The sequence below is a fragment of the Lytechinus pictus genome, chromosome 7 (genome assembly GCF_037042905.1).
Source record: "Lytechinus pictus isolate F3 Inbred chromosome 7, Lp3.0, whole genome shotgun sequence".
Classification (NCBI taxonomy): Eukaryota; Metazoa; Echinodermata; class Echinoidea; order Temnopleuroida; family Toxopneustidae; genus Lytechinus; species Lytechinus pictus.
In genome coordinates this window covers 16,773,119-16,796,444 of record NC_087251.1, presented here as the reverse complement: position 1 = coordinate 16,796,444, position 23,326 = coordinate 16,773,119, and the positions used below count along the sequence as shown (strand labels likewise).

Here is a 23,326-nt window from a genome sequence, read left to right as displayed (position 1 = left end):
TATCACGTTACGTACGTAACGTGCCCCCGGGGGGGCACTCGACCAAAAAAGTGGTAGGGGTGTGCCGCGGGCGAGGCAAAAAACGGGGGCCTTGGAGTGGGCTTATTGTAAAAAGGAGGGTCCTCGGAACGGGCTTCGGAACTACAAATGTTTGTGAAAACGGGGGTCCTCGGAACGGATCTCCATATCTCTGTGAATGCGTATGCATCCCTATGGAACGGGCAATCGTGCATGCTGACGCAGCTAGCGCGGCCTCGATCCGCCGGGTGCGCTCGCGCTTAGGCGATGGTCGAAAAGCGCTCTACGGCCGCTTTTCACCAAAATTGTAGCAGATCAATGCGACCGAAACGGTATCCATGGTATCCACTCGTCAATGTAAGTGGCACCCCCGGGCGTACTGTCCATAGTGTTATTTTATTATCTCTTTGTATCGGAAACTTCGTTTTACCGAATTGCCATGCACTCTCTCCGACGCGTTTGAAGTCTTAGACAGCATGGCATACTACCAGCCGATGGTACACACACGCACACACACACACGTTATTTGACAACTTGTCTCTGGAGCCAAAGTTCCTCGCATATAACTATCTGCATGCCTGCACGCAGTGTGTATTGAACACGCACGACCACGATCTAATGAATATTCATCGGCGAGACTGACGTCATTTTACGAGTCTCCTTTCAAACTTGGATCAAAAGTGCCTACCATGTACAAAATTGTCCCGAGAATCCACTAACTCGTGAGGTCGTAGATGCCGTGTTCACATTCAATAATCCAGCTGTTTTGTGTGATTTGTATTCATCCACTTCGATGGATCATCAAAATTTGATAGCGGAGGGTGACAATGTCATACTGAAGAAAGATAAAACCTTGAGAGTGTACAGAGCTCTTAAAAAAGAGTGAGTTTTTTTTTATTTGAAACATTATCTTTCAGTATCAGTCCCATGAACTCAAATATTTGTAAGTTGCCTTGATGATCTGACGATCGTGGTCGCTCGCCTCGCGTCCGACGGCGACGGGCGATGAAAACTACCTCGAGCGAAGTTCGTGCAGGCTCCACTCCACACTACCGCTACACTATGCTCCACCTACCTGAACTTCGAGACCATGAACTCGATCGGATATTCCGAGTGACAAAAGGTGGGATTTTATGGGGAGAAAATACAAAATTTATGCAACATCGCATCACGATCTTTACTTTAGTTTAAAAACAAGTAGATGTACAAGTAGGCCTACAACTAATAATATTCTTACTTTACACAAAGTTTCACTTCTTTTCCATGCTTCTATCAGTATCAGTCTCAAAATTGATGATTTAGAGCCAACATGAAGTTCCTCAGGCCTCACACGTAAAATATTATAATTCGCTGCCAATTTCAGAACATCGCATGCGCGCGCGCGCGAGGGTCCGAGCTCGGACCAGACCCTCCCGCATGCGATGTTTTGAAGTCGGCAGCGCATTAATATTTATACGTGTGAGAAACTTCATGTTGGCTCTAAATCATCAATTTTGAGACTGATAGAAGCATGGAAAAGAATAACCCAGAGAGCTCCGGCCCGCGTAGCGGGCCGGAGCCCAGACGCTCAGTGTGCAAACGGGCATTCAGGTGAGAGTACCGTGAAGTTTGGTCAAAATAATTTTGATAATAAATAATTAAAACAGAAATTAAGCACTTACCACGATTGTATGGATGATAGTCTAACGAGTGGCAGTTTCCTGACATCGAGGCACAGACTGGAACCTCAAAAAACGATCAGTTCTGTCGCGGTAGCTCTCCTCTTTCAGAATTCAACACAAAATGGCCGATCGAGACCGAGGCTAGTATAGCACTAGCGCATATAGACTTTGTCAAATTCGCGCATGCGCCCTACACCCTCTCGAACGGCCATTTTGCTATGAATTTTGAAAGAAGGAGAGCCACCGCGACAGAACTGATCGTTTTTTGAGGTTCCAGTCTGTGCCTCGATGTCAGGAAACTGCCACTCGTTAGACTATCATCCATACAATCGTGGTAAGTGCTTAATTTCTGTTTTAATTATTTATTATCAAAATTATTTTGACCAAACTTCACGGTACTCTCACCTGAATGCCCGTTTGCACACTGAGCGTCTGGGCTCCGGCCCGCTACGCGGGCCGGAGCTCTCTGGGTTAGGAAAAGAAGTGAAACTTTGTGTAAAGTAAGAATATTAGTTGTACTTGTTTTTAAAGATCGTGATGTTGCATGAATTTTGTATTTTCTCCCCATAAAATCCCACCTTTTGTCACTCGGAATATCCGATCGAGTTCATGGTCTCGAAGTTCGGGTAGGTAGAGCATAGTGTAGCGGTAGTGAAGTGGAGTGGAGCCTGCACGAACTTCGCTCGAGGTAGATGAAAACGTGCAATATCCATATAGGCCCTAGATAGATTTCATGTACTTTGCTCATTTTTACTCTTCTACAGTAGAGGCGCACGGCCAATAAATATTGGAGACTGTCTCCAATGTGGGAGATTATCTCCAATATCAGAGACTTTTGTAAAGAATTTGGGTATCCAATTTAAGAGTAATGTTGTAAATCGGATCAAAAATCGGATCGGCAGTTAAGCTTCTAAAATCGAAATCGAATCGAAAATCGAATCGGCGATGTTTAAAAACAAAGGAATACATCAAAATGTTGTTCGCGGTCACGCGCATCTTCCTGACAAAGTCACAAAGACGAATGCATTGGAATGGAAGTCGCCAACATGCGCGATCGTATGGAACATGTTTTAAAGCCAGGGGTTTTGAGGTGTTATTGCTTTAAAATAAACCGAGTGATTTTTATTAGAAAGATAAACGAAAGACGCATCTTCCGAGCAAAGGCGCAAAGGAAAATAAAATGAAAATATTTCTCATAGATCACAGGTTAATGAACGATCGGCGGGACATCTTTTAGAAGTATTTTTAGGTGCTAGCGATTTAGAATTATTGGAATGATCTCTTACGACGCATCATCTTAAAGTCGCAATTAAGTGCAATTAAAATGAAGTAGACGACGCAAGCACGCACGATGATTTGAAATATGTTATTAAAATGTTTTGGGTCATGTGGGTAGCTAGCGTTTTCAAATCAATTTGAAGTTCACGGCGGGGTCCGCTATCACCACGAGGTTGAAAATAAAATGTAAATCATCATAAACGATGTAAGAGAGTAACGCAATGAGCTCCGTCAATAGTACGACCTTTCAAAGTTCACGGCGGCATCCGCTATCACCACGAGGTTGAAAATAAAATGTATATCATCATAAACGATGTAAGAGAGTAACGCAATAAGCTCCGTCAGTAGCACGATCTTTAAAAGTTCACGGCGGGGTCCGCTATCACCACGAGGTTGAAAATAAAATGTAAATCATCATAAACGATGTAAGAGAGTAATGCAAAGAGCTCCGTCAATAGTACGACCTTTCAAAGTTCACGGCGGCATCCGCTATCACCACGAGGTTGAAAATAAAATGAATATCATCATAAACGATGTAAGAGAGCAACGCAATAAGCTCCGTCAATAGTACAGTCTTTAAAAGTTAATGGCGGGGTCCGCTATCACCACGAGGTTGAAGAGAAGATTTATATCATTATAAAGGGGGTAAGAGAGTAGCGCAGTGAGCTCCGTCGGTAATACGACCTTTCAAAGTTCACGGCGGCTTCCGCTATCACCACGAGGTTGAAAATAAAATGTAAATCATCATAAACGATGTAAGAGAGTAACGCAATGAGCTCCGTCAATAGTACGACCTTTCAAAGTTCACGGCGGGGTCCGCTATCACCACGAGGTTGAAAATAAAATGTAAATCATCATAAACGATGTAAGAGAGTAACGCAATGAGCTCCGTCGGTAATACGACCTTTCAAAGTTCACGGCGGCTTCCGCTATCACCACGAGGTCGAAAATAAAATGAATATCATCATAAACGATGTAAGAGAGCAACGCAATAAGCTCCGTCAATAGTACAGTCTTTAAAAGTTAATGGCGGGGTCCGCTATCACCACGAGGTTGAAGAGAAGATTTATATCATTATAAAGGGGGTAAGAGAGTAGCGCAGTGAGCTCCGTCGGTAATACGACCTTTCAAAGTTCACGGCGGCTTCCGCTATCACCACGAGGTTGAAAATAAAATGTAAATCATCATAAACGATGTAAGAGAGTAACGCAATGAGCTCCGTCAATAGTACGACCTTTCAAAGTTCACGGCGGTGTCCGCTATCACCACGAGGTTGAAAATAAAATGTAAATCATCATAAACGATGTAAGAGAGTAACGCAATGAGCTCCGTCAATAGTACGACCTTTCAAAGTTCACGGCGGCATCCGCTATCACCACGAGGTTGAAAATAAAATGTATATCATCATAAACGATGTAAGAGAGTAACGCAATAAGCTCCGTCAGTAGCACGATCTTTAAAAGTTCACGGCGGGGTCCGCTATCACCACGAGGTTGAAAATAAAATGTAAATCATCATAAACGATGTAAGAGAGTAATGCAATGAGCTCCGTCAATAGTACGACCTTTCAAAGTTCACGGCGGCATCCGCTATCACCACGAGGTTGAAAATAAAATGAATATCATCATAAATGATGTAAGAGAGTAACGCAATAAGCTCCGTCAATAGTACAAGTTTCTGGCGGGGTCCGCTATCACCACGAGGTTGAAGAGAAGATTTATATCATTATAAACGATGTAAGAGAGTAGCGCAGTGAGCTCCGTCGGTAATACGACCTTTCAAAGTTCACGGCGGCTTCCGCTATCACCACGAGGTTGAAAATAAAATGAATATCATCATAAACGATGTAAGAGAGCAACGCAATAAGCTCCGTCAATAGTACAGTCTTTAAAAGTTAATGGCGGGGTCCGCTATCACCATGAGGTTGAAGAGAAGATTTATATCATTATAAACGATGTAAGAGAGTAGCGCAGTGAGCTCCGTCGGTAATACGACCTTTCAAAGTTCACGGCGGCTTCCGCTATCACCACGAGGTTGAAAATAAAATGAATATCATCATAAATGATGTAAGAGAGTAACGCAATAAGCTCTGTCAATAGTACAGTCTTTAAAAGTTTCTGGCGGGGTCCGCTATCACCACGAGGTTGAAGAGAAGATTTATATCATTATAAACGATGTAAGAGAGTAGCGCAGTGAGCTCCGTCGGTAATACGACCTTTCAAAGTTCACGGCGGCTTCCGCTATCACCACGAGGTTGAAGAGAAGATTTATATCATTATAAAGGGGGTAAGAGAGTAGCGCAGTGAGCTCCGTCGGTAATACGACCTTTCAAAGTTCACGGCGGCATCCGCTATCACCACGAGGTTGAAAATAAAATGTATATAATCATAAACGATGTAAGAGAGTAACGCAGTGAGCTCCGTCGGTAATACGACCTTTCAAAGTTCACGGCGGCATCCGCTATCACCATGAGTTGGAAGAGAAGATATCTATCCCCTTAAACATTGCCATAGATAATAACGCGACTTTCTCCCTGAATAATGCGACCTGTAAATAGCTAGCACCTCAAAAACAATCTTGAAATATGTTCTGAGCGATCACGCACTGTAACCAGATCTACGCCGATTTTTTATTTTCGATTTTTTCCTTCAAGGGGCATGATCGAAGATCGGCAAGTGATTGCCGATTGTGGTGAAATCGAATGGAATCGGTTGCCGATTGCAAAATCGGTTACAAGCTTATTTAAGAGACAGTCTCCAGTTTTGGAGTCCAATTTCCTTTGTTTACATTTGCTGCAAAAGGATTAACTTGGTGGCAAATAAAAATGTGATAAGCAGATTCCTCATGAAAAATTACCCCTTTTCACCGTCTACTTTAAAAATTCACCGTCTACTTTTGTTTTGATAAGGATTTTTGTTGTCAATCACACACAAAACAAATGGGCTTCTGACCTCAGTGAGACAAAATTTTGGGTGGAAAAAATCACGCTTTTGTTGGTGTTGTTTCTTTTGTCCTTTTGCAAAGCAAGTCTCCAATGTGGGAGATTGTCTCCCCTATTGGAGAGAGTCTCCCATATTGGCCGTGCGCCTCTACTGTTCTATCACGTCATGTAGGCCTGTACGGGCATTATCGTGATCCAAGTCCCTGGTGACTCGGATCCACGGACTATTTTTCACAACGTAAAACATGTCCTACCTGGCTGTGATTGTAAGTAATCTACGTCCTACTCCTACGACTACAAAAAATCTACGGACTACGGCCAACCTCGCAGTCGCAATACATGTATGTCACGTGTCTCTTTTCAGTCTCCTTTTATTGGCGTCGGGTCGACTAGATCTACTTCTTTTCAATCTCTATTGCTTTATTTTGTCAATTAGTACTTTTCATAATATAAATAAATCAGGATTTATATTAATCTTTTCATGTTTCTTACTGTAGAGTGTATTGTGTCTGGAGAAAAAAAATATTTTTCTTTTTTAAAGAAAATATCACATTTTCTTTGTGAATTTGAAGAGAAATGACCTTCAGACTGACAGAAATGTAACTTTTTTTTTTAATCAAATTATTGGCTGCAAAAAAGAAGAATGAAATTAGGTCAATTTTCAGCATTTCTCTGCCATAGACTGTGTAGTTAAGAAATGGACACACACAAATCCAAATTTTTAGCTTCCGAGAGCTGTTATAAATTTATTATTAATGCCAAAAACTTGTCCATAAAGAGTCAAATAGGATTTTCCATGCTCTTTCTGATGGTATGATTTTTATAAAGATTTGGAAACCAGATCACAATGAAAAATTGCGACAAAGTGAAAAAAATTGTGCAAAACAGAAATGTCATTTTCCCATAGAAAACGCAAGGGGAAATGGCAATCTCAACACACACACAAATAAGGGTTTGCAATTTATCGCTAAATCCTTATTTCAAATAATCCTATAAAATTGTCCTTACTGTCAAAAGAAGCCCCTGAAATTTCTCTTTCCATACATGCCAAACACAAGTTAATAATCAATTCAGATCACATTTTTCTAGCAGCCTGAATTTCCCGAAAAAATTTGCCATATTTTCCCTAAAATCGGCCTGTTTTATGCTGACACTTTTCAGTGTGGCTTCAGACAATACTCACAATAAAAAATTTGCTTTATTTCATCTATGTTTTTACTAAATAAATCAAAATTGCATCTATTTCTTTTTCAGTCTCTATTGCTTCGTTTCTTTAACTAGGATTGTCTCTTTCATGTTTATCTGACAATTAAAATTTTGCTTTATTTTGTCTACGTTTTTACTAAATAAATCAAAAGGCCCTATCCCTTTTCAGTCTCCATATTGCTTTATTTCGTTGATTCCTAACTTACTAAATAAATCAGAATTGCATAGATCTACTTCTTTTTCAGGCTCTATTGCTTCATTTCGTCAACTAGTACTTTTATAGTAAATAAATCAGGATTGTCTCATGTTTATCTGACAATTAAAACTTTGCTTTATTTCCTCTATTACGTTTTTACTAAATAAAGTAAACTTCAAAATTTCATCTAGGCTTGATCTAGCCCTATCCCTCTTCAGTCTCCATTTTCATCGATTCTTATTTCTTAATTTACTAAATAAATCAGAATTGCATCTACTTCTTTTTCAGTTCTTTATTTCATCTACTTTTAATGCTAAATAAATCTCTTTTCATATATATGTTTCTATCAATTATGCTTTATTTCGCCTATCACATTTTAACTAAATAAATCAAATTGCATCTCCCTCTTAACAGTCTCCATTGCTTTATTTCGTCAGGTAAAAAGAATTTCTGTATAATTACTCCTCGTGATTCAAGTCCCCCTTGATCTGAATTAAATCACTGTGTCACTTTAAAACAGTTTCCTATTTTCGATAATATGAATTATTAGAATCAATAGAATTGCATTAAAACTCTATAAAACTACTCCTCGTGATCCAAGTCCCCTCTCCTTATCATACAAAACGGCAATTAACCCATTGATATTCATCTACCCCTCATTTCACTCCTCTTCAAAACCACTCTGCCACTTGTAGACAGTTTCCTAGAGATGATAAATGAATATTTTTTATAATAAGAATCATTAGAAACAATGAAAATCACATTAAAAACTCCATTTAAACTGTCTAATTACTCCTCGTGATCCGAGTCCCTTCCCGTGTTAAGACTGTCAAATTTCCCATAGGAGGGGACTTGGATAACTAGGAGTACTATAACTCGTGATCCAAGTTCCCTCTCCTAAAAATAAAACGGCAATTAACCCGTTGATATTCATCTATCCCTCATTTCACTCCTCTTCAAAACCACTCTGCCACTTTAGACAGTTTCCTAGAGATGATAAATGAATATTTTCGATAATAATAATCATAAAAATCAATGAAAATCACTTTAAAAACACTATTTAACTGTCTTATCACTCCTCGTGATCTGAGTCCCCGTCCCATGTTGAGACTGCCAATTTTCCATCTTATAGGAGGGGACTCGGATAACGAGTAATATGCTATTACTCGTTATCCGAGTCTCCTCCTATGGGGAAATTGGTAGTCTCAACATGGGAAGGGGACTCGGATCACAAGGAGTAATTAGACAGTTAAATAGTGTTTTTAGTGTGATTAATTTTGTTTTATTTAGTGTTATTATCATTGTTTCATCAACTTGGAAGAATATACAGCCACAGGAGAGAAAAGAAAAATACTATTTTTGTTGTTTGAAAAAGTGTCCGAGTCAGTTGTTATTGACTTATTGTGTCAATGGGAAAATGTGAGGTGGAAGGAAGTAGTCCCCATTCTATGAGAAGCTTCGCACCGTTTCGCATCGCGAACAATAGATTTCTTTTGAAAATCTTCCACCCGTGGATTTCATTGAAAGATTGCTCATATTTGAGGAGTGTCTCAAGTTTGTCCCCAGTGACTTGAATGACGATAAGGCCCCTGTACGATAACTTGTTAATGGCAGCACAGCAGTTCAGAATATATATTATTTCCAACAATCATGACTGACTTGAGACTTGATTAATTGCAAATATAGAATGAAGAATGTGCTTTTATGAAACTTATGTGTTAACTGTTGTGTTGAGTGTTTTTTATTTGAAATTTGAATTTTTTCAACCCAAGAATAAGCCAATTGTTGAATAGTTCTTATCACCATCAATATTTGTTCTTTATAATATTTTCTTACATTCTGTGCTAAAAAAACCCAAAGACATTGCTTGTAAACTTTTCAAAATTTAGAGTAAAAAGTCATGCGTCTGGACACCCAACCCGTCCAGACACACAACTACTGGGTATAGATGAAAGACCAGTGCAATAATAAATTCTGCTTCATTATTCTCAATACTATATTGTTTTTGTTGTTCGTAGGAAAGCAGTTCTGGAGAAAAGGCATTTTTCTCTTGCCCCCGTCATTGGTCATCCCTATGGTTCTACATGGGAGCTTCAGGGAAACAATCTTGTACAAGTTCTTGAGAAGACAACATCACAAGACTTGGCTCAACAGATAGGTACTAGTATTTGTAGTAGATTGAATTATTAAACCTTCTTCCCTCATCACCTAAAGACTGCTGTCAATGCCAGGAGTCAAGCTTTCAGTTTATGAGCTCTTGTTTTATGGTATCGTGAACAGGGACTATGGAGGAATTTTATCAATTTGATTAGATGTAGGACTAATTCCAATATCCCCAGCAATAATACCTCATTTTCATTACTACAGGTTTTTACCCCATCCTGATCATTTTCTTGTTTGCTTTTTTTTCTCTCTCTTCTCTTCTTTCATCCTTACTCACTTATGCACTTTCTAATGATTTAGTATTTGAAGTCTTCAATTTTGGTCAATGCAAAGCACTACGGTAAGCAGTTTCCATAATTTCCTCAATTCTATCATCTTTAAGCCTAGTAGGCTATATAAATCAAGTAGATGACAACTTTAACCCAGGCTAAAACCATTTTCTGGAGAATATTTTTCTTGTCGTTCTAAAATGATTAAAAAAAAAATAAGTGGCATTGTAATGTAAAGTCAACCATTAGCTTGGGTGAGAGGGTTATTGTTTGACTTACAAATTGTATGCACATTTGAATGACAGAATTGGCTTTCATCCATTCACTTTGAAGTCTTAGATTGTATTGTATCACTGCATTAAGACAATCCACAAACTAAATTAATACTATTTTTATCATAGATAAAGGAGGTGCTGATAATAGAGGTATATTTGGTGATGATTCTTCCCAAAAGCTTGATAAAGATGATATCATGGATCTCAAGGGACAAGGGAAGAGTGGACAGGTAAATTTAGTACTGATAGGTACTTTTACTGTTTTTCAGTATCTTTTTCAGTGGTGACCTAATATATATGCTCCTGCGACATTTGCTCAGGTCTTAATATCTCAGAGCATATAGGGTTGAGGACTGAGGGTTAGGTTGTAATATAATTTTTGGTTCAGCATATGGTAAAGATTAGCATTAGGGTTTATTTAGATTTGGAGGTTAGGTTTTATATTTGGCTTAACGTGCAGATTCGCAATTGGAGCAATTGTCGCCAAAGCAAATGTCATGGAAACTGTTTAATATTATCTTTGTGCTACACTTTTCGCAGAGCCACCAAAAATATATGGAAAGCATCCTATTAAATTGAAATTACAATTCTGGAATTCTTTTTAAAAAAGTGTACAGTGTACATTATCAATTGCAAGAGTCAGTGCAATATCACAACTTTTAGTGAACAAAATGATTGTATGCCCTGATAGAAAGCAGCCAACCATTATGATTTATGCCATAAAACATTTATGCAACCAAATTACAGCATAGGTAAGTTTTTTTCCTCAGAATTTATAAGAAAAATCATCTCTGGGCAATTCCATAAAATGTGTACATCTGACACCATGTATGTGAGGCCTTCATGAAAGTTTCTGTCGCTGATTTCTGGTTCATATGACAGTCTTTAATGTTCTCAAATGACCATGACTTGGTCAGTTTTTTAAGTGAAGTAAGAATTGAGAAAAATGGGGGTCAGACGTACAAAATGGTTGAATATTTTATGGAATTGCCCCTCTATATCTCTATTTCATAAATCTTACACAAACATATTTGTGTAAGATTTATGAAATAGAGATATAGAGGGGCAATTCCATTTGTCAACACAAACCTTAAAACCTGATTGCCTAAATTTACCTCTTTTATTGGAAATTCCTTTTTTGCTGTTATGATTAATTTTTATGGTTTCACAAGGTTGGCAGCCTTTATGATGTAACCTCATTTGAATGCGAAATATAGGGGAGATCGGAGTTAGTTGGAACATATTTGACTAAAATGGCTGTAAAATCCAAATATAATTTATTTGAGAAACAATCAATATATCAACTTAAAGCATATATCTAAGGGCTTCAAATGTACCCCATAATTTTTTTTAACTCTATGATGGTTACTGGAAAAAATTCACCTTGAACAAGACCATCGCAAGCGTTCCAACTTACCCCATATACGGGGTAAGTTGGAACATGGTATGGGGTAAGTTGGAACACTGCATGGTCAATTAAGCATTATACTAAAACTACTTACAACTGTAATATTACATGATTTTAGCCTATTTGCTTTATTTTTTACAAGTTCAAAATATTAAAGGTGTGTATTCTGATTTGTTGAACTTTATGTTTTCTATTATACAGCCACTCACACAAGCCAACTGTGTAGTAGAATTCCACGTATTTGTGTGCGCATGATTTTACATGCAATTAAATGTATCAGCAATTTCATGTACATGTAAAACTAATTGTTCATATTTTCTAATTAATTTTATGCAAATAAGCATACAAAATTTGCCCTAAATTTTTGTATGTTTTTTTTTGTATGTTTTTGCCTTAATTCAATTTATTTAGCTAGTAGAATGCTAATTTTTGGCAAGAGTATCAATGTTTACATTAATAACAAATATCTACGAAAAATTGCAAAAAATATAATTTCTTATGTATTTTTTTATTTGTATTCCTTTGTTTTTTTAACCTTTGTTTCGTTTTTGTCTCGCCTGCATAGCAGAGCGAGACTATAGGCGCCGCTTTTCCGACGGCGACGGCGGCGGCGGCGGCGTCAACATCAAATCTTAACCTAAGGTTAAGTTTTTGAAATGACATCATAACTTAAAAAGTATATGGACCTAGTTCATGAAATTTGGACATAAGGTTAATCAAGTATTACTGAACATCCTGCCTGAGTTTCAGGTCACATGACCAAGGTCAAAGGTCATTTAGGGTCAATGAACTTAGACCATGTTGGGAAAATTATTTTCAAAATCTTAACCGAAGGTTAAGTTTTTGAAATGACATCATAACTTAGAAAGTATATGGACCTAGTTCATGAAACTTGGGCATAAGGTTAATCAAGTATTAGTGAACATTCTGCTTGAGTTTCAGGTCACATGACCAAGGTCAAAGGTCATTTAGGGTCAATGAACTTTGGTCAAGTTGGGGGTATTTGTTGAATTATTATCATAACTTTGAAAATTTATGGATTTAGTTCATGAAACTTGGACATTAGGTTAATCAAGTACCACTGAATATCCTGTGCGAGTTTCAGGTCACATGACCATAGTCAATGAACTTTGGCCGTGTTGGGGGTATATGTTAAATTACCATCCTAACTCTGAAAGTTTATGGATCTAGTTCATGAAACTTGGACATAAGAGTAATCGAGTATCACTGAACATCCTGTACGAGTTTCAGGTCACATGACCATGGTCAAAGGTCATTAAAGGTCAATTAACTTTGGACGTGTTGGGGTTATTTGTTGAATTACCATCCTAACTCTGAAAGTTTATGGATCTAGTTCATAAAACTTGGGATATAACAGTAATCAAGCATCACTGAACATCCCCTGTGAGTTTCAGGTCACAAAACCAAGTCAAAGGTCAGTTAAGGTCAATAAACTTAGGCCATGTTGGGGTAATTGTTGAAGTGCCATCATAACTTTGAAAGTTTATGGATAGAGTGAAGGAAATGTAGACATGGGTGTAGTTGACAGTCTTAAGTCTCCGTTCAAATGTCATTTATGGTCAATGAACGTGGTATTATGTCATTATATGAATGATGTTTTTGTGAATGATTATTTTATAGTAGTTTTCAAAGTTAGCACTGCTGCTATATTAAATTGCGTAATGCAGGCGAGACTGCCAGAGGCGTTCCACTTGTTGTTATTTTCCAATGAACTTTGTCGGTGACCCTTTTGCGATCATAAATAGCATAAAATTAATCCATTTGAAGTTTTGAACCAACAAAAGTAAAAATAATCATACATTTATGATTTTTGGTTTAAAAACACAATTTGCATTTACCTTGTACATGGAATCACGTTTTTGAGCAATTTTGGATCTGACATGCATGTACAAAATGTTGCGTAATTTCGAAACCGCGCATCTTGGCATCCCAAATTTGGTCTCAAATGATGCGCAAGACTTCAAAGTAAAAAGTCAGCCAGTGGTGCGGTCAAAAAAATATTCACGCGACGGCTTAGTGACAAAATTTGTCGAGGGGGGGCGCTCAAATCGACCCCCCCCCCCCAGTTTGATAATGGTTGATATTACATTAGGGGCCTAAAATAGGCCTTACATGCACACTCAGACCTAACTGAGAAACAAAGCAAGCATGGTACATACAGTTATGAATGTTTATGTTATCATTGTATATATTTTAAAACAAAATATTCATGCCATATGAATGAAGTTTGTTAATAAATTCAAATTCAAATTCAATACATGTTCAAAAGAGTGTGAAATACTGTATACATTTTTTTTCTCATATCCAATGTTTTTATTCATAATTATGTTTGGGGTACCTGGAACATGTTCCAACTAGCCCCTTCAATTTTGTTCCAACTAACCCCATATGCCCATTTGACATTTATAAGCTTACAGCACAAATAAGGGACTTCACCATGGCATATTAATAACTTTATTATGTAGCTTGGTATAAGTGTCTATTATACCCCCAAATTGGCCAACTTGATCTATAAACTTCTCTGAGATAATAAAACATTTTTGAGAGAGAAACAATTACTCAGAAGGTGAAAAAACAAAAATTCCTTTCTAACTTCACCAGGCTTGTACATTGTAGCACATGTGTTGTCTGTAATATGGTGGATGGCTGTTGATAATGGCAATAAATTGAGGGCAGTATTGCATAAATATATTTAAAGGCGTTAAAGAAAATTACAATGTTTCAACTTACCCCGCGTTCCAACTAACCCCGATCTCCCCTACTATAACCTTGAATTGTAAGTTAAATTTGTTGTATCTGTGGATCATTGTAATGTGTTGTTAAAAAAACCATTAAAGATATGACTGTATATCAGTAATAATCACAACCATCTTATGATACCCTGATGTTATTACCATGCTTCTATTCTTTAACCTTCTTGATCTTGATGTTCAGGAGATAATTGACCAATTGATTGAGAATAGCTCTTCCTTCAATGAGAGAACTGTATATTCCAAAGCAAAGTACCTCAAAAAGAAAAGAAACAAGTAAGTTCAAAGCTGAAAGAATCAATCTATTTCTAGTATGTCCTAATAGATTTCAACTCCATGTGTTATCTATATTTTAACATACTTCGTTCGTGAACAAGGAAATGGATAGTCTTTTGCATGCCAATATAGTACAATCATTTACCAGTTAAAATTGTTGGGAAATTTCTCAAATTTCAAATTTCATTATTAGATCTATGAAGAATGTTTCATTAATTTCATGTGATAATTGCTACACAAGGTGATGAATACAACTGAAATGGTGACTATATTACTCTAAAGGTGCTGAATAATAAATGAAAAATTAATTCAGTTATGTTTATATTCAGCATATTTCAATAACATTGAATTTACTGTATATCATTTCTCAAGGCATATCCTGAGATTTGTGGTACTTCGGCCGTGTACAAGACTCATGTGCGAGATGTATTTCAACAGAGCACCATCAAAAGTCATGTAAGTTTGCATTTATATGTCAATGATAATAAATATCCTATTGTTATATGGCAATACACTTTAAATTTGGAGTTATAGTATAAGAAATTGTTTTTAATGTTAGTAGTAGTAGTAGTAGTAGTAGTAGTAGTAGTAGTAGTAGTAGTAGTAGTAGTAGTAGTAGTTGCAGTTGCAGTAGTAGAAGTAGAAGTAGTAGAAGTAGTAGTAGTGGTGGTAGTAGTAGTAGTAGTAGTAGTAGTAGTAGTAGTATTAGTAGTAGTAGTAGTAGTAGTAGTAGTAGTAGTAGTAGTAGTAGTAGTAGTAGTAGTAGTAGTAGTAGTAGTAGTAGTAGTAGTAGTAGTAGTAGTAGTAGTAGTAGTTGCAGTTGCAGTAGTAGAAGTATTAGTTGTAGTTGTAGTAGAAGTAGTAGTACTACTAGTAGTAGTAGTAGCAGCAGCAGCAGCAGCAGCAGCAGCAGCAGAAGAAGAAGTAGTAGTGGTAGAAGTAGTAGTAGAAGTAGAAGTATTAGTAGTAGGATCATCTGTATTATTGCTGCTGTTGTCGTCATGTATACCCTAAACATTATTGTTATCATCACAGGCTAATGACAATGAGGAGAAGTTGGAGTAGAACTATCATCACCACCATTACAATAATATGTTGTGTTTGTTGTACAATCCTAATTATCATTTTCATTAACTTTGCTATTTTAGACAAATCCGCATTGACACAATGGCCCAGCTCCTGACAGCCGCCAATGTACAATCTGGAATGAAAGTGATGGTTTTAGAACACTGTCACGGTCTGCTGGTGGCAGCCATCATGGAAAGACTTGGAGGTGAGGTTTCCTGATTAGTGACAAAGCACTCTTTGTGTGACCACTGTAGTAGGCGATAGGGCAGAACACTGTTACATAAGAGATATGTATGATTTAAGATTAATTATAACTTTTTGTACATACATGTAGTTTGCTATAGACTTGAGGTTATACTTATGTTTTGGAGCCATATTTTTGTGACAGGTTTCTAGAGCCATTGATTAGGAGAGTTTGGCAGCTTGTCTCTAGTTGGGGTACAATATGGCAGATACTGCCATGTCAGCCATGCACAAAATCTTTTCTATCTTTTTTTATTAATTCTGTTCTCTAAAAATAATATATCACTTGCCCTGTAGTATAAAAGGGTGATTTGCTCAATAGAAGCAGTTCTTTATTAAGCTGATACTTCTGGCAAAATGACACTACAGACTTTTTCCAATGATATCACATATATTTGCACTTGTAATTATTTAATTTCTTTCTTTAGAGCTATTACAGAGCTAGTACACATATTAATTGTAGTATTGTATTTTCAGCTGGTATACAATTTGCAGTTCAATTTTAATTGTTCTTATCATACGAATAAACATTGTGCAATAATTATGATAGGATATTAGTAGGTTCTTATTAAGCACTCCTGTCTTATATCACGCTCTTGTTGCTCACTCTGTCTCTTCACTCCAAATTACAGAAATAAAGTGAATCATTGAAATAATCACCATGTTCATATTGATTCTTTTTCTTTAGGTAAAGGGACAGTTGTCCATTTTCATTCCGAAGACGGGCCTATGAATTCTGCACTCCAAGCTTTCAACTTTCCACAAGAAAGCAAAGAAATGATAAGGCCATTCAATCTCAGAGATTTCCATGAAAAACTCATCCTAAAGAAACCAGTTGAGACGATTAGTGCAGAATCTAAAGATCTGAATACAAGCCAGAAAGAAGATGAAGTAATAAACAAAGGATGTGATCTTTCAGAGGAACCAGTTGCTATGGAAACAGACTCAAACACAAACGATAACCCAGATGTTGTTGCTGGTCAAAATAATGCTGCAGAATCATCAGCCACACCAGAGAAATCTAAGGACCTTACCGCCAACGAGACAGAAAACAATGTAACCAAAAAAGAATGTGATCATTTAAAAGAACCTGTTGCCTTGGTAACAGACTCTAGCAAAAACTGTTTACCAGATTCTGTTACTGGTGAGAATGATGCAGTAATAGCCAAACCAGAGGAAGGAAATGGAGTTGTGTCATTAGATGCAGAAGATCGCATCACTGGAACCAGTGAAGGGGTTTCCATAGCAACAGATGCAGCTGATAAGAAGCAAGAGGAGCAAACATCAGGCGTCACTTTATTACCTACAGACAAAGCACAGAAGAGAACAGCCAGGGTAAATTTTGTTAAGGAACTCAATTTCCTTTTGAGTTTATGATAGTCCAATTCATATATCCCATGATAAATTTTTACGTATATCACTCACTTATTGAATTTAGATGCTTTATAAGAGGATCATCGGTTATTTTTTTAAAAAATTAGCGTAATAGATCTCTAATGAAATATTGTACGTCTTTGAAAAATACCATGAATATTTAGTAGCTGAAAATGGGTTAAAACAGACATTAAATCCATGATTTCATTTCCATCTATAAATATTGCTAAATTATATTACCAAGCACATACATACACAATGCTTTCTCACTCCCTATATATATATATACCTCTCTCTTATGTATGTGTGTCTCTTTCTGTCTGGGCCTCCCCTCCCCTCTCTCTCTCTCTCTTTCTATTATTCTGTATGATGTAATACATACATAATATCTGGTTTAATGTTTTCTCCTGTAATTATATCTCGTTCAATTTGACAGTTCATGAAATTTCTGGATTCAGACGGTGAGACGAGAAGAGAAAGAAAAAGGCAGAAGCTTGATCAAATGGCAAAAACGACTGAGCTGCTGCTGGAGAAAAATATGGATACGTAAGTTCCAATGATATCAACATCTGTTCAGACAATATACCTTAAAGTGACAAACTCAAGATTTTGCAATTTTTCATTCATTTATTGAGTAATCAACACAAATGAATTCAACTGCTGTAAACTTTAGCAATTACTGGTTCTAGTAATAAAAATGGTGTTTGATCCAGCACAAGTCTCAAGTTCATGCTTCTTTTTGAGTTTATGTTTGGTCATCCAAAATTAAAGCTGTGCTCAAACTTTAAATTTGTTTTATGTCATAGGCCAGTGGAGAATCGTTACTTAAAATAATGATTACATTTCTTGGATCAATGATATTTGTTCCTGTTTAATATTGTTACTATCATGTATTAGTTTATGCTATATTCTCTGTGTGAATTGATAATCTGAAGGAATTATAAGAATGCTGGGCAGTAATTCTTTCAACTATAAAAGGTTCAGCTGTTTCTTTCTTTAAGACCTATATAGTTATTTTATCTGGCATAATGAAGTAAATTATTAGATTTTCACTTGATGTTGTTTGTTTCTTCATTAACTACATGTATGTTATGTTTTGGGAATTATGTCTGTATATGGCCTTGGATCTTTATTTATATCCTTCCCATGTCATTTTCTCTTTTTTTTTCTAAATGTTACATGTTCATCCCATTCATAATATGCTTTTTACAAATAGAGAATTAAATAACTTTGAATTAAAATCAAAGTGAAAAATAATAATTATTTTTTTCTACCAAACAGGTTATTGATTGCAACAAAGTTCCACCCTGCCCCTATTCTTTTAGCGCTCATTGACCATCTAGGTTTATCAAGGCCTTTTGCTGTCTTCTCTCCCTATAAAGAGGTAAACACTTTTTTTTAGCTTTTCTCTCCACTTAGGTCATCCTTGAGTCATATTTCTTCCTTTTATTGTTTCACCTTCATCTTAGTATGTCTTGTCTTTGTATGTTCATCTGGCCTACTTACATGTAATCAAGTCATAGGCCATCTTTTGATGTTTATTATCAAAAGTATACTTGTGCTGTATTTTACACTGTTTCTTTATCTGTACCTGATCAATAAAACATTATTTTCCTATTTGTATCAGCTTTTATGCACACACCTTGAGAGGTGGTTGCCGAAGCCATTATTTTTCAGGTTGCCCATCCACCCCCATCTTCATTCTCACAATTATTAAAGAAGCATTAGATGGATCAACTTCAAACTAGTTTACTGTATGCAGGTTAATATATGCATTTAGGCATGTGGATGATCTAAACTAAATTTGGTGGTTACAAGATAAAAGGTCAAAGGTCACAGAGTTCAGTATGTACCAGAAAATGTTTTTGCGATAACTTAGGGCAATTTGAGGATTAAAACTTACTTATGTATGCATATGGGAGTGACATGGATCTTAGATTGTAGTGTCAAAAGTTCAATGGTCACAGAGATTGAAATACTTTGTTCTCGTAATAAGCGAAGGTCTGTTTAAGGGATCATTTTCGATCTTTATTCTTGTATGCATATTGGAAGGAGTTGATCTGATTACCATTTATTTAGATACTTCATGTATCTATATCTCTCTCCACATGTTCCCTCTGTTCTATGTTGCTGTCCAATCCTTTATTCAGTCTTTTGTTCATCAATCAACTAATTCTCTATTATTTTCTCCATAGGCTCTTGTAGAATGTTATGTGAAGCTTCGTGAGATGGGAGGAGTTATCAATCTCAACATAACAGAAACATGGCATAGAGAATACCAAGTGAGTTGTACCCTTAGTCATCAATTTAGACATCCGGTGATTTCAAGTTTAACGTTAAAAGCTTGTACTGGTGTTGGGGCAAAACCAAAATGAGTGTGTTTAACTTTAGCATCTACATTTTCATCTGGATATTGCTTTGTTTGAATGACAGATGCAGTGTAGAGCTATCTATTTGTATTGCCTTGATGAAATATCATATAAATGCTACATACATGTAGGTGGGATTGTGATAGGTTTTTTTTTTTTTCGTTCAAAATAAATGAAAATGAAATAAAAAACCCTATAGATTGGATTGTGCTCTCAAAGTGTATGGTTTGTAAAATGCATTTTTTTACAAAATTGAAAATAAAATGATCAATCCCTCCAACCCTATACCCCATCTTGACCTCAACTCTTTCCTAGGTACTACCAGACAGGACACACCCCATGATTTCAATGAACCATGCAGGAGGATACATACTCACTGGGATGCATGTAGGAAAGTGAGAGATGAGACGTTCACTGATTGAAGACCTCAGTCAAGATTGCAAGCAAAGCCTCCTTTTGATTCGATGCAGCTAAGAAGACTTAGCAATACTTTTTTTTAAAACATGTCGAGACAAATAGCCCCAGTTCATGTATTGAAGGTGCATTATTTGCTTCAAGTTTTGAGAATTGACCAGTTTTATGGACAATATTATTAGCGGGCTTTCGGCCTTTCGCAGATGGTGACGGGAGCCTCTAATGCAGGGAGGTCAGTCAACTGCGATCGTACCCAAACAAACTTCCTGTCTCGGCCAAATCTCAGTTTTGCAGTTGTGTATACAAAACGCCAATTTGTTTACAGAAATTACAGCATAATAACACATGAACTTTGCTAGCACTATGCACATACTTTTATGCATGCCATGCATGAATCTTGTTTACTTTTTCGCACACAATTGCAACAACAGCCCTGATTGGCTAATTCCATGCCCAGGTATCGTGGCCGAATTGAACACTAGTTTGACTCAGTACTGTTGTACATCTCGGCAGTACGGGGGAATTTCTTGAGATTGGGGTACCCCCTGCTGAGATTTTTCCGGATGATCCATTCCCGTCCTGTTTGCGAAAGCCAACTATTGTGTCATAATTGATTTTGTTATACCATGTCAGTTGCGGTAAAAATCATGAGCCATTGAGCCACAACCCATGAGATATCGTTTGTCTATGTAACTAGGGACAGAGCCTGTATTGCTCTAATATTTTTTAAAGAATTTATTCCTGATGCAACTTTTTAATATGGGCAACAAACAAAATCCTTCCTCTGCAGCCTTTTTACATCTCATTTTCAATTGACTTTGTACACTAATATTGGTGAGCATTGTTGATTAGCTATGTTGTGACATGTCGGAATGATCCTCAAATCTGCATTTAAAGGGGTAATTAATCTGACTGGAGTATCCAAGCACTTAACAGCAAGGTTGGAATAGAGCTTGACATACAAAATTAATTTTTTTATCTTTGACTCTTTTAAAAAAAACAAAAATATTGCTTAAACTTGGTTGGTATTTTTCATTTAGATGATATGATTCTACTCATTTTTTTCTCATTTATCCTACAAGACCAATCATTATACTGTTTTTTTTTTTCAAATTCATTTGAGTAATAATGTTATTGAATATTTGCACTAAATTTCAGGATGGGTTGATTTTGTTTGTGTGAATGAATGCCCAGTTTCCTCTGATTAAAGGTATTGTTTAACTTTGTGAGCAGCCGATTTAAAAAATTCTCAAACCAAGATGAAACATGTGTACAAGTGCATGTATTAGAACTAATAAACCCTGAAAACAACCATTATTGAGAGTGAAAAGCTAAAACTACAAGGCAAACCCCGATTTTGTAAATAGGCGTCTTATAGACGCCTAAATAGTACACATAAGTGTATGGGATGAAATTAAGATGGTGTTTACGGTCACTTTATATTTCAAGTTTTGAAGCGCTAAATAATTATTTTCGAACGCAATTTTTCCGGGCTTCATTTTTGTAACATATCACAGACACAGGTGACAAGTGTGACCTTCTAGCTCAGATTTTTTAAAAGTCAAACCAATGTTAACCAATCACTTTAACCTTCCAAGATCATATACTATTTAGCAACAGTTTATACCAACATTGGTTATTCTGATAAAGTTCTAGAACCAGGTATTGACCAATTTTGAATGAAGAGGATTGAATACCTAAGTAAAATGAACACATTTCTCTGGTTTATCATACAAGGCCGTGCACAACACTGCATATTCAGAAGATTTGTTGTGATTTGGATTTGAATAACAGCAGAATGATAAAATTTGAGTTCTGCAGATTTAATGAATAGTCCCACACAATAATTCTTCAATTCTTTAGTGCATAGCTGCAATTATAATGACCGAAAATTCTGGACATCTTGAGTAGAGTTGTATTGCTTGTTCTGGTACAATGTTACTTTAATAGTGAACATAATGTTTTGTACAATAAAGCCAACATAAGACCTTTCATTAAGAGATTTCTATATCTGAAATGGAGTGTTAGAGGTTTTTACAATATATTATTGGTATAAAAGAAAAAATCGAATTTCAATGTAATTTATCCTAAAAGAAAAACTTGCATAAGCCTACATTTTAACAAGCTTTTTATAAGATTTGAGAATTGTAAACTTTTTACTGAAACAAGAGTTTGACGATGTTAAACCAACTTCTTGAATAAATTCAGATATATACAGTACCAAAGCCCTAAGGTTAGGTTCATGTACAATATGGTATTTCTAATTAATATCTGCATCAAATGTTTGCATTTATTTAGCAAAGAGTGGTTCATGAAGAAACAGAACACTATTTGAATTTAATCAAGAGTTGGAACTGGAGATTTTATAATTTTTTTTAAAGTAAATTTTGTGTTTTATATATTCATGACTGAAAAAATACATTTCAAAAGAGAAATTGGTAAAAATGCATTAAAAAAGTATTTTGACAATTTATGACAAATAGAGAATAGTTTATCACCTGATTTCATATCCTCTTAATGACTAAATATAACTCAGGAACAAAGATTACAAGGAAAGTACAAGGCTGTGTTTTTATTGTTAAATTGTATGTCATGTTCAGTTTATTTTATTCAATAATCTTCATATTGATTAAGTTTTCATCAAGTAAGTGAAGTTGAAATACCCGGGTCCCATTTCATAAAATGTTGCTACGAAAACAGCTCTTGCTGGAATATCAACTTTCATTGGAAGAGCCAAGCAGGAAGTATAGTTCTAATTGTTGTCATGGTAGTTGACATTCCAGTAAGACTTGCTGTCAAATCAACTTTTTATGAAATGGGGCCCAGATCGCCTTGTATAATGACAAAAAATAGAATAAATTGAGTTATCACAATATCTGTTTACCTTAATCAAATTGGCAAGTCCATTATTATTAAATGAGGTTTTAAAAAATGAATATAGATTTTTCAAGGAAATGTGTATTGGCTATGGATATGATTTGTAGTGGACCTTCAAGTTTTTATTCAAAATTCAATGTTCATTTATTCCAAGCAAAATAGCATTTAGAAATTCCTAATTATTGTATGCCTTTTCTAAATCGTAACAAACATGCAAAATGTTGAAGATCAGGCTCTATCAGAGGTTATTAAGTATTAATGATAGGACAAAGCAGGATGTACCTCCTGTTCCCATGTACCTAAAGAAGATGCAAAGAACTGGGTGACCTGCAGAACAATTGTACATATGTTAACTGCATTTGTCAATATTAAAAGGACTACAATTTTATGGAAAATATATTTGTGATCATTTTTCATTTCTAAATTTGTGGAGTGTCACATGTTTTCCATGTGTGTATCCTCACTGTTTACAAAATTCTATGGGAGAAGAAACCTATAACTGCCTTGTAAGATATACAA

At 36.2% G+C, this 23,326-nt stretch overlaps 1 protein-coding gene across 1 annotated transcript; it reads left to right on the top strand.

Moving 5' to 3' along the window:
• Window positions 1–236: 236 nt before the first annotated feature.
• On the top strand, window positions 237–23,208 carry LOC129265463 (tRNA (adenine(58)-N(1))-methyltransferase non-catalytic subunit TRM6-like). Its single transcript, XM_064102090.1, has 11 exons — window positions 237–900; window positions 9,319–9,458; window positions 10,134–10,237; window positions 14,371–14,462; window positions 14,835–14,918; window positions 15,611–15,735; window positions 16,462–17,108; window positions 17,584–17,693; window positions 18,429–18,531; window positions 19,343–19,429; window positions 19,832–23,208. Exons 1-11 carry the CDS (start codon window positions 812–814, stop codon window positions 19,913–19,915), a joined length of 1,665 nt encoding a protein of 554 aa, XP_063958160.1. The 5' UTR covers window positions 237–811; the 3' UTR covers window positions 19,916–23,208.
• The last annotated feature ends 118 nt before the right edge of the window (window positions 23,209–23,326 follow it).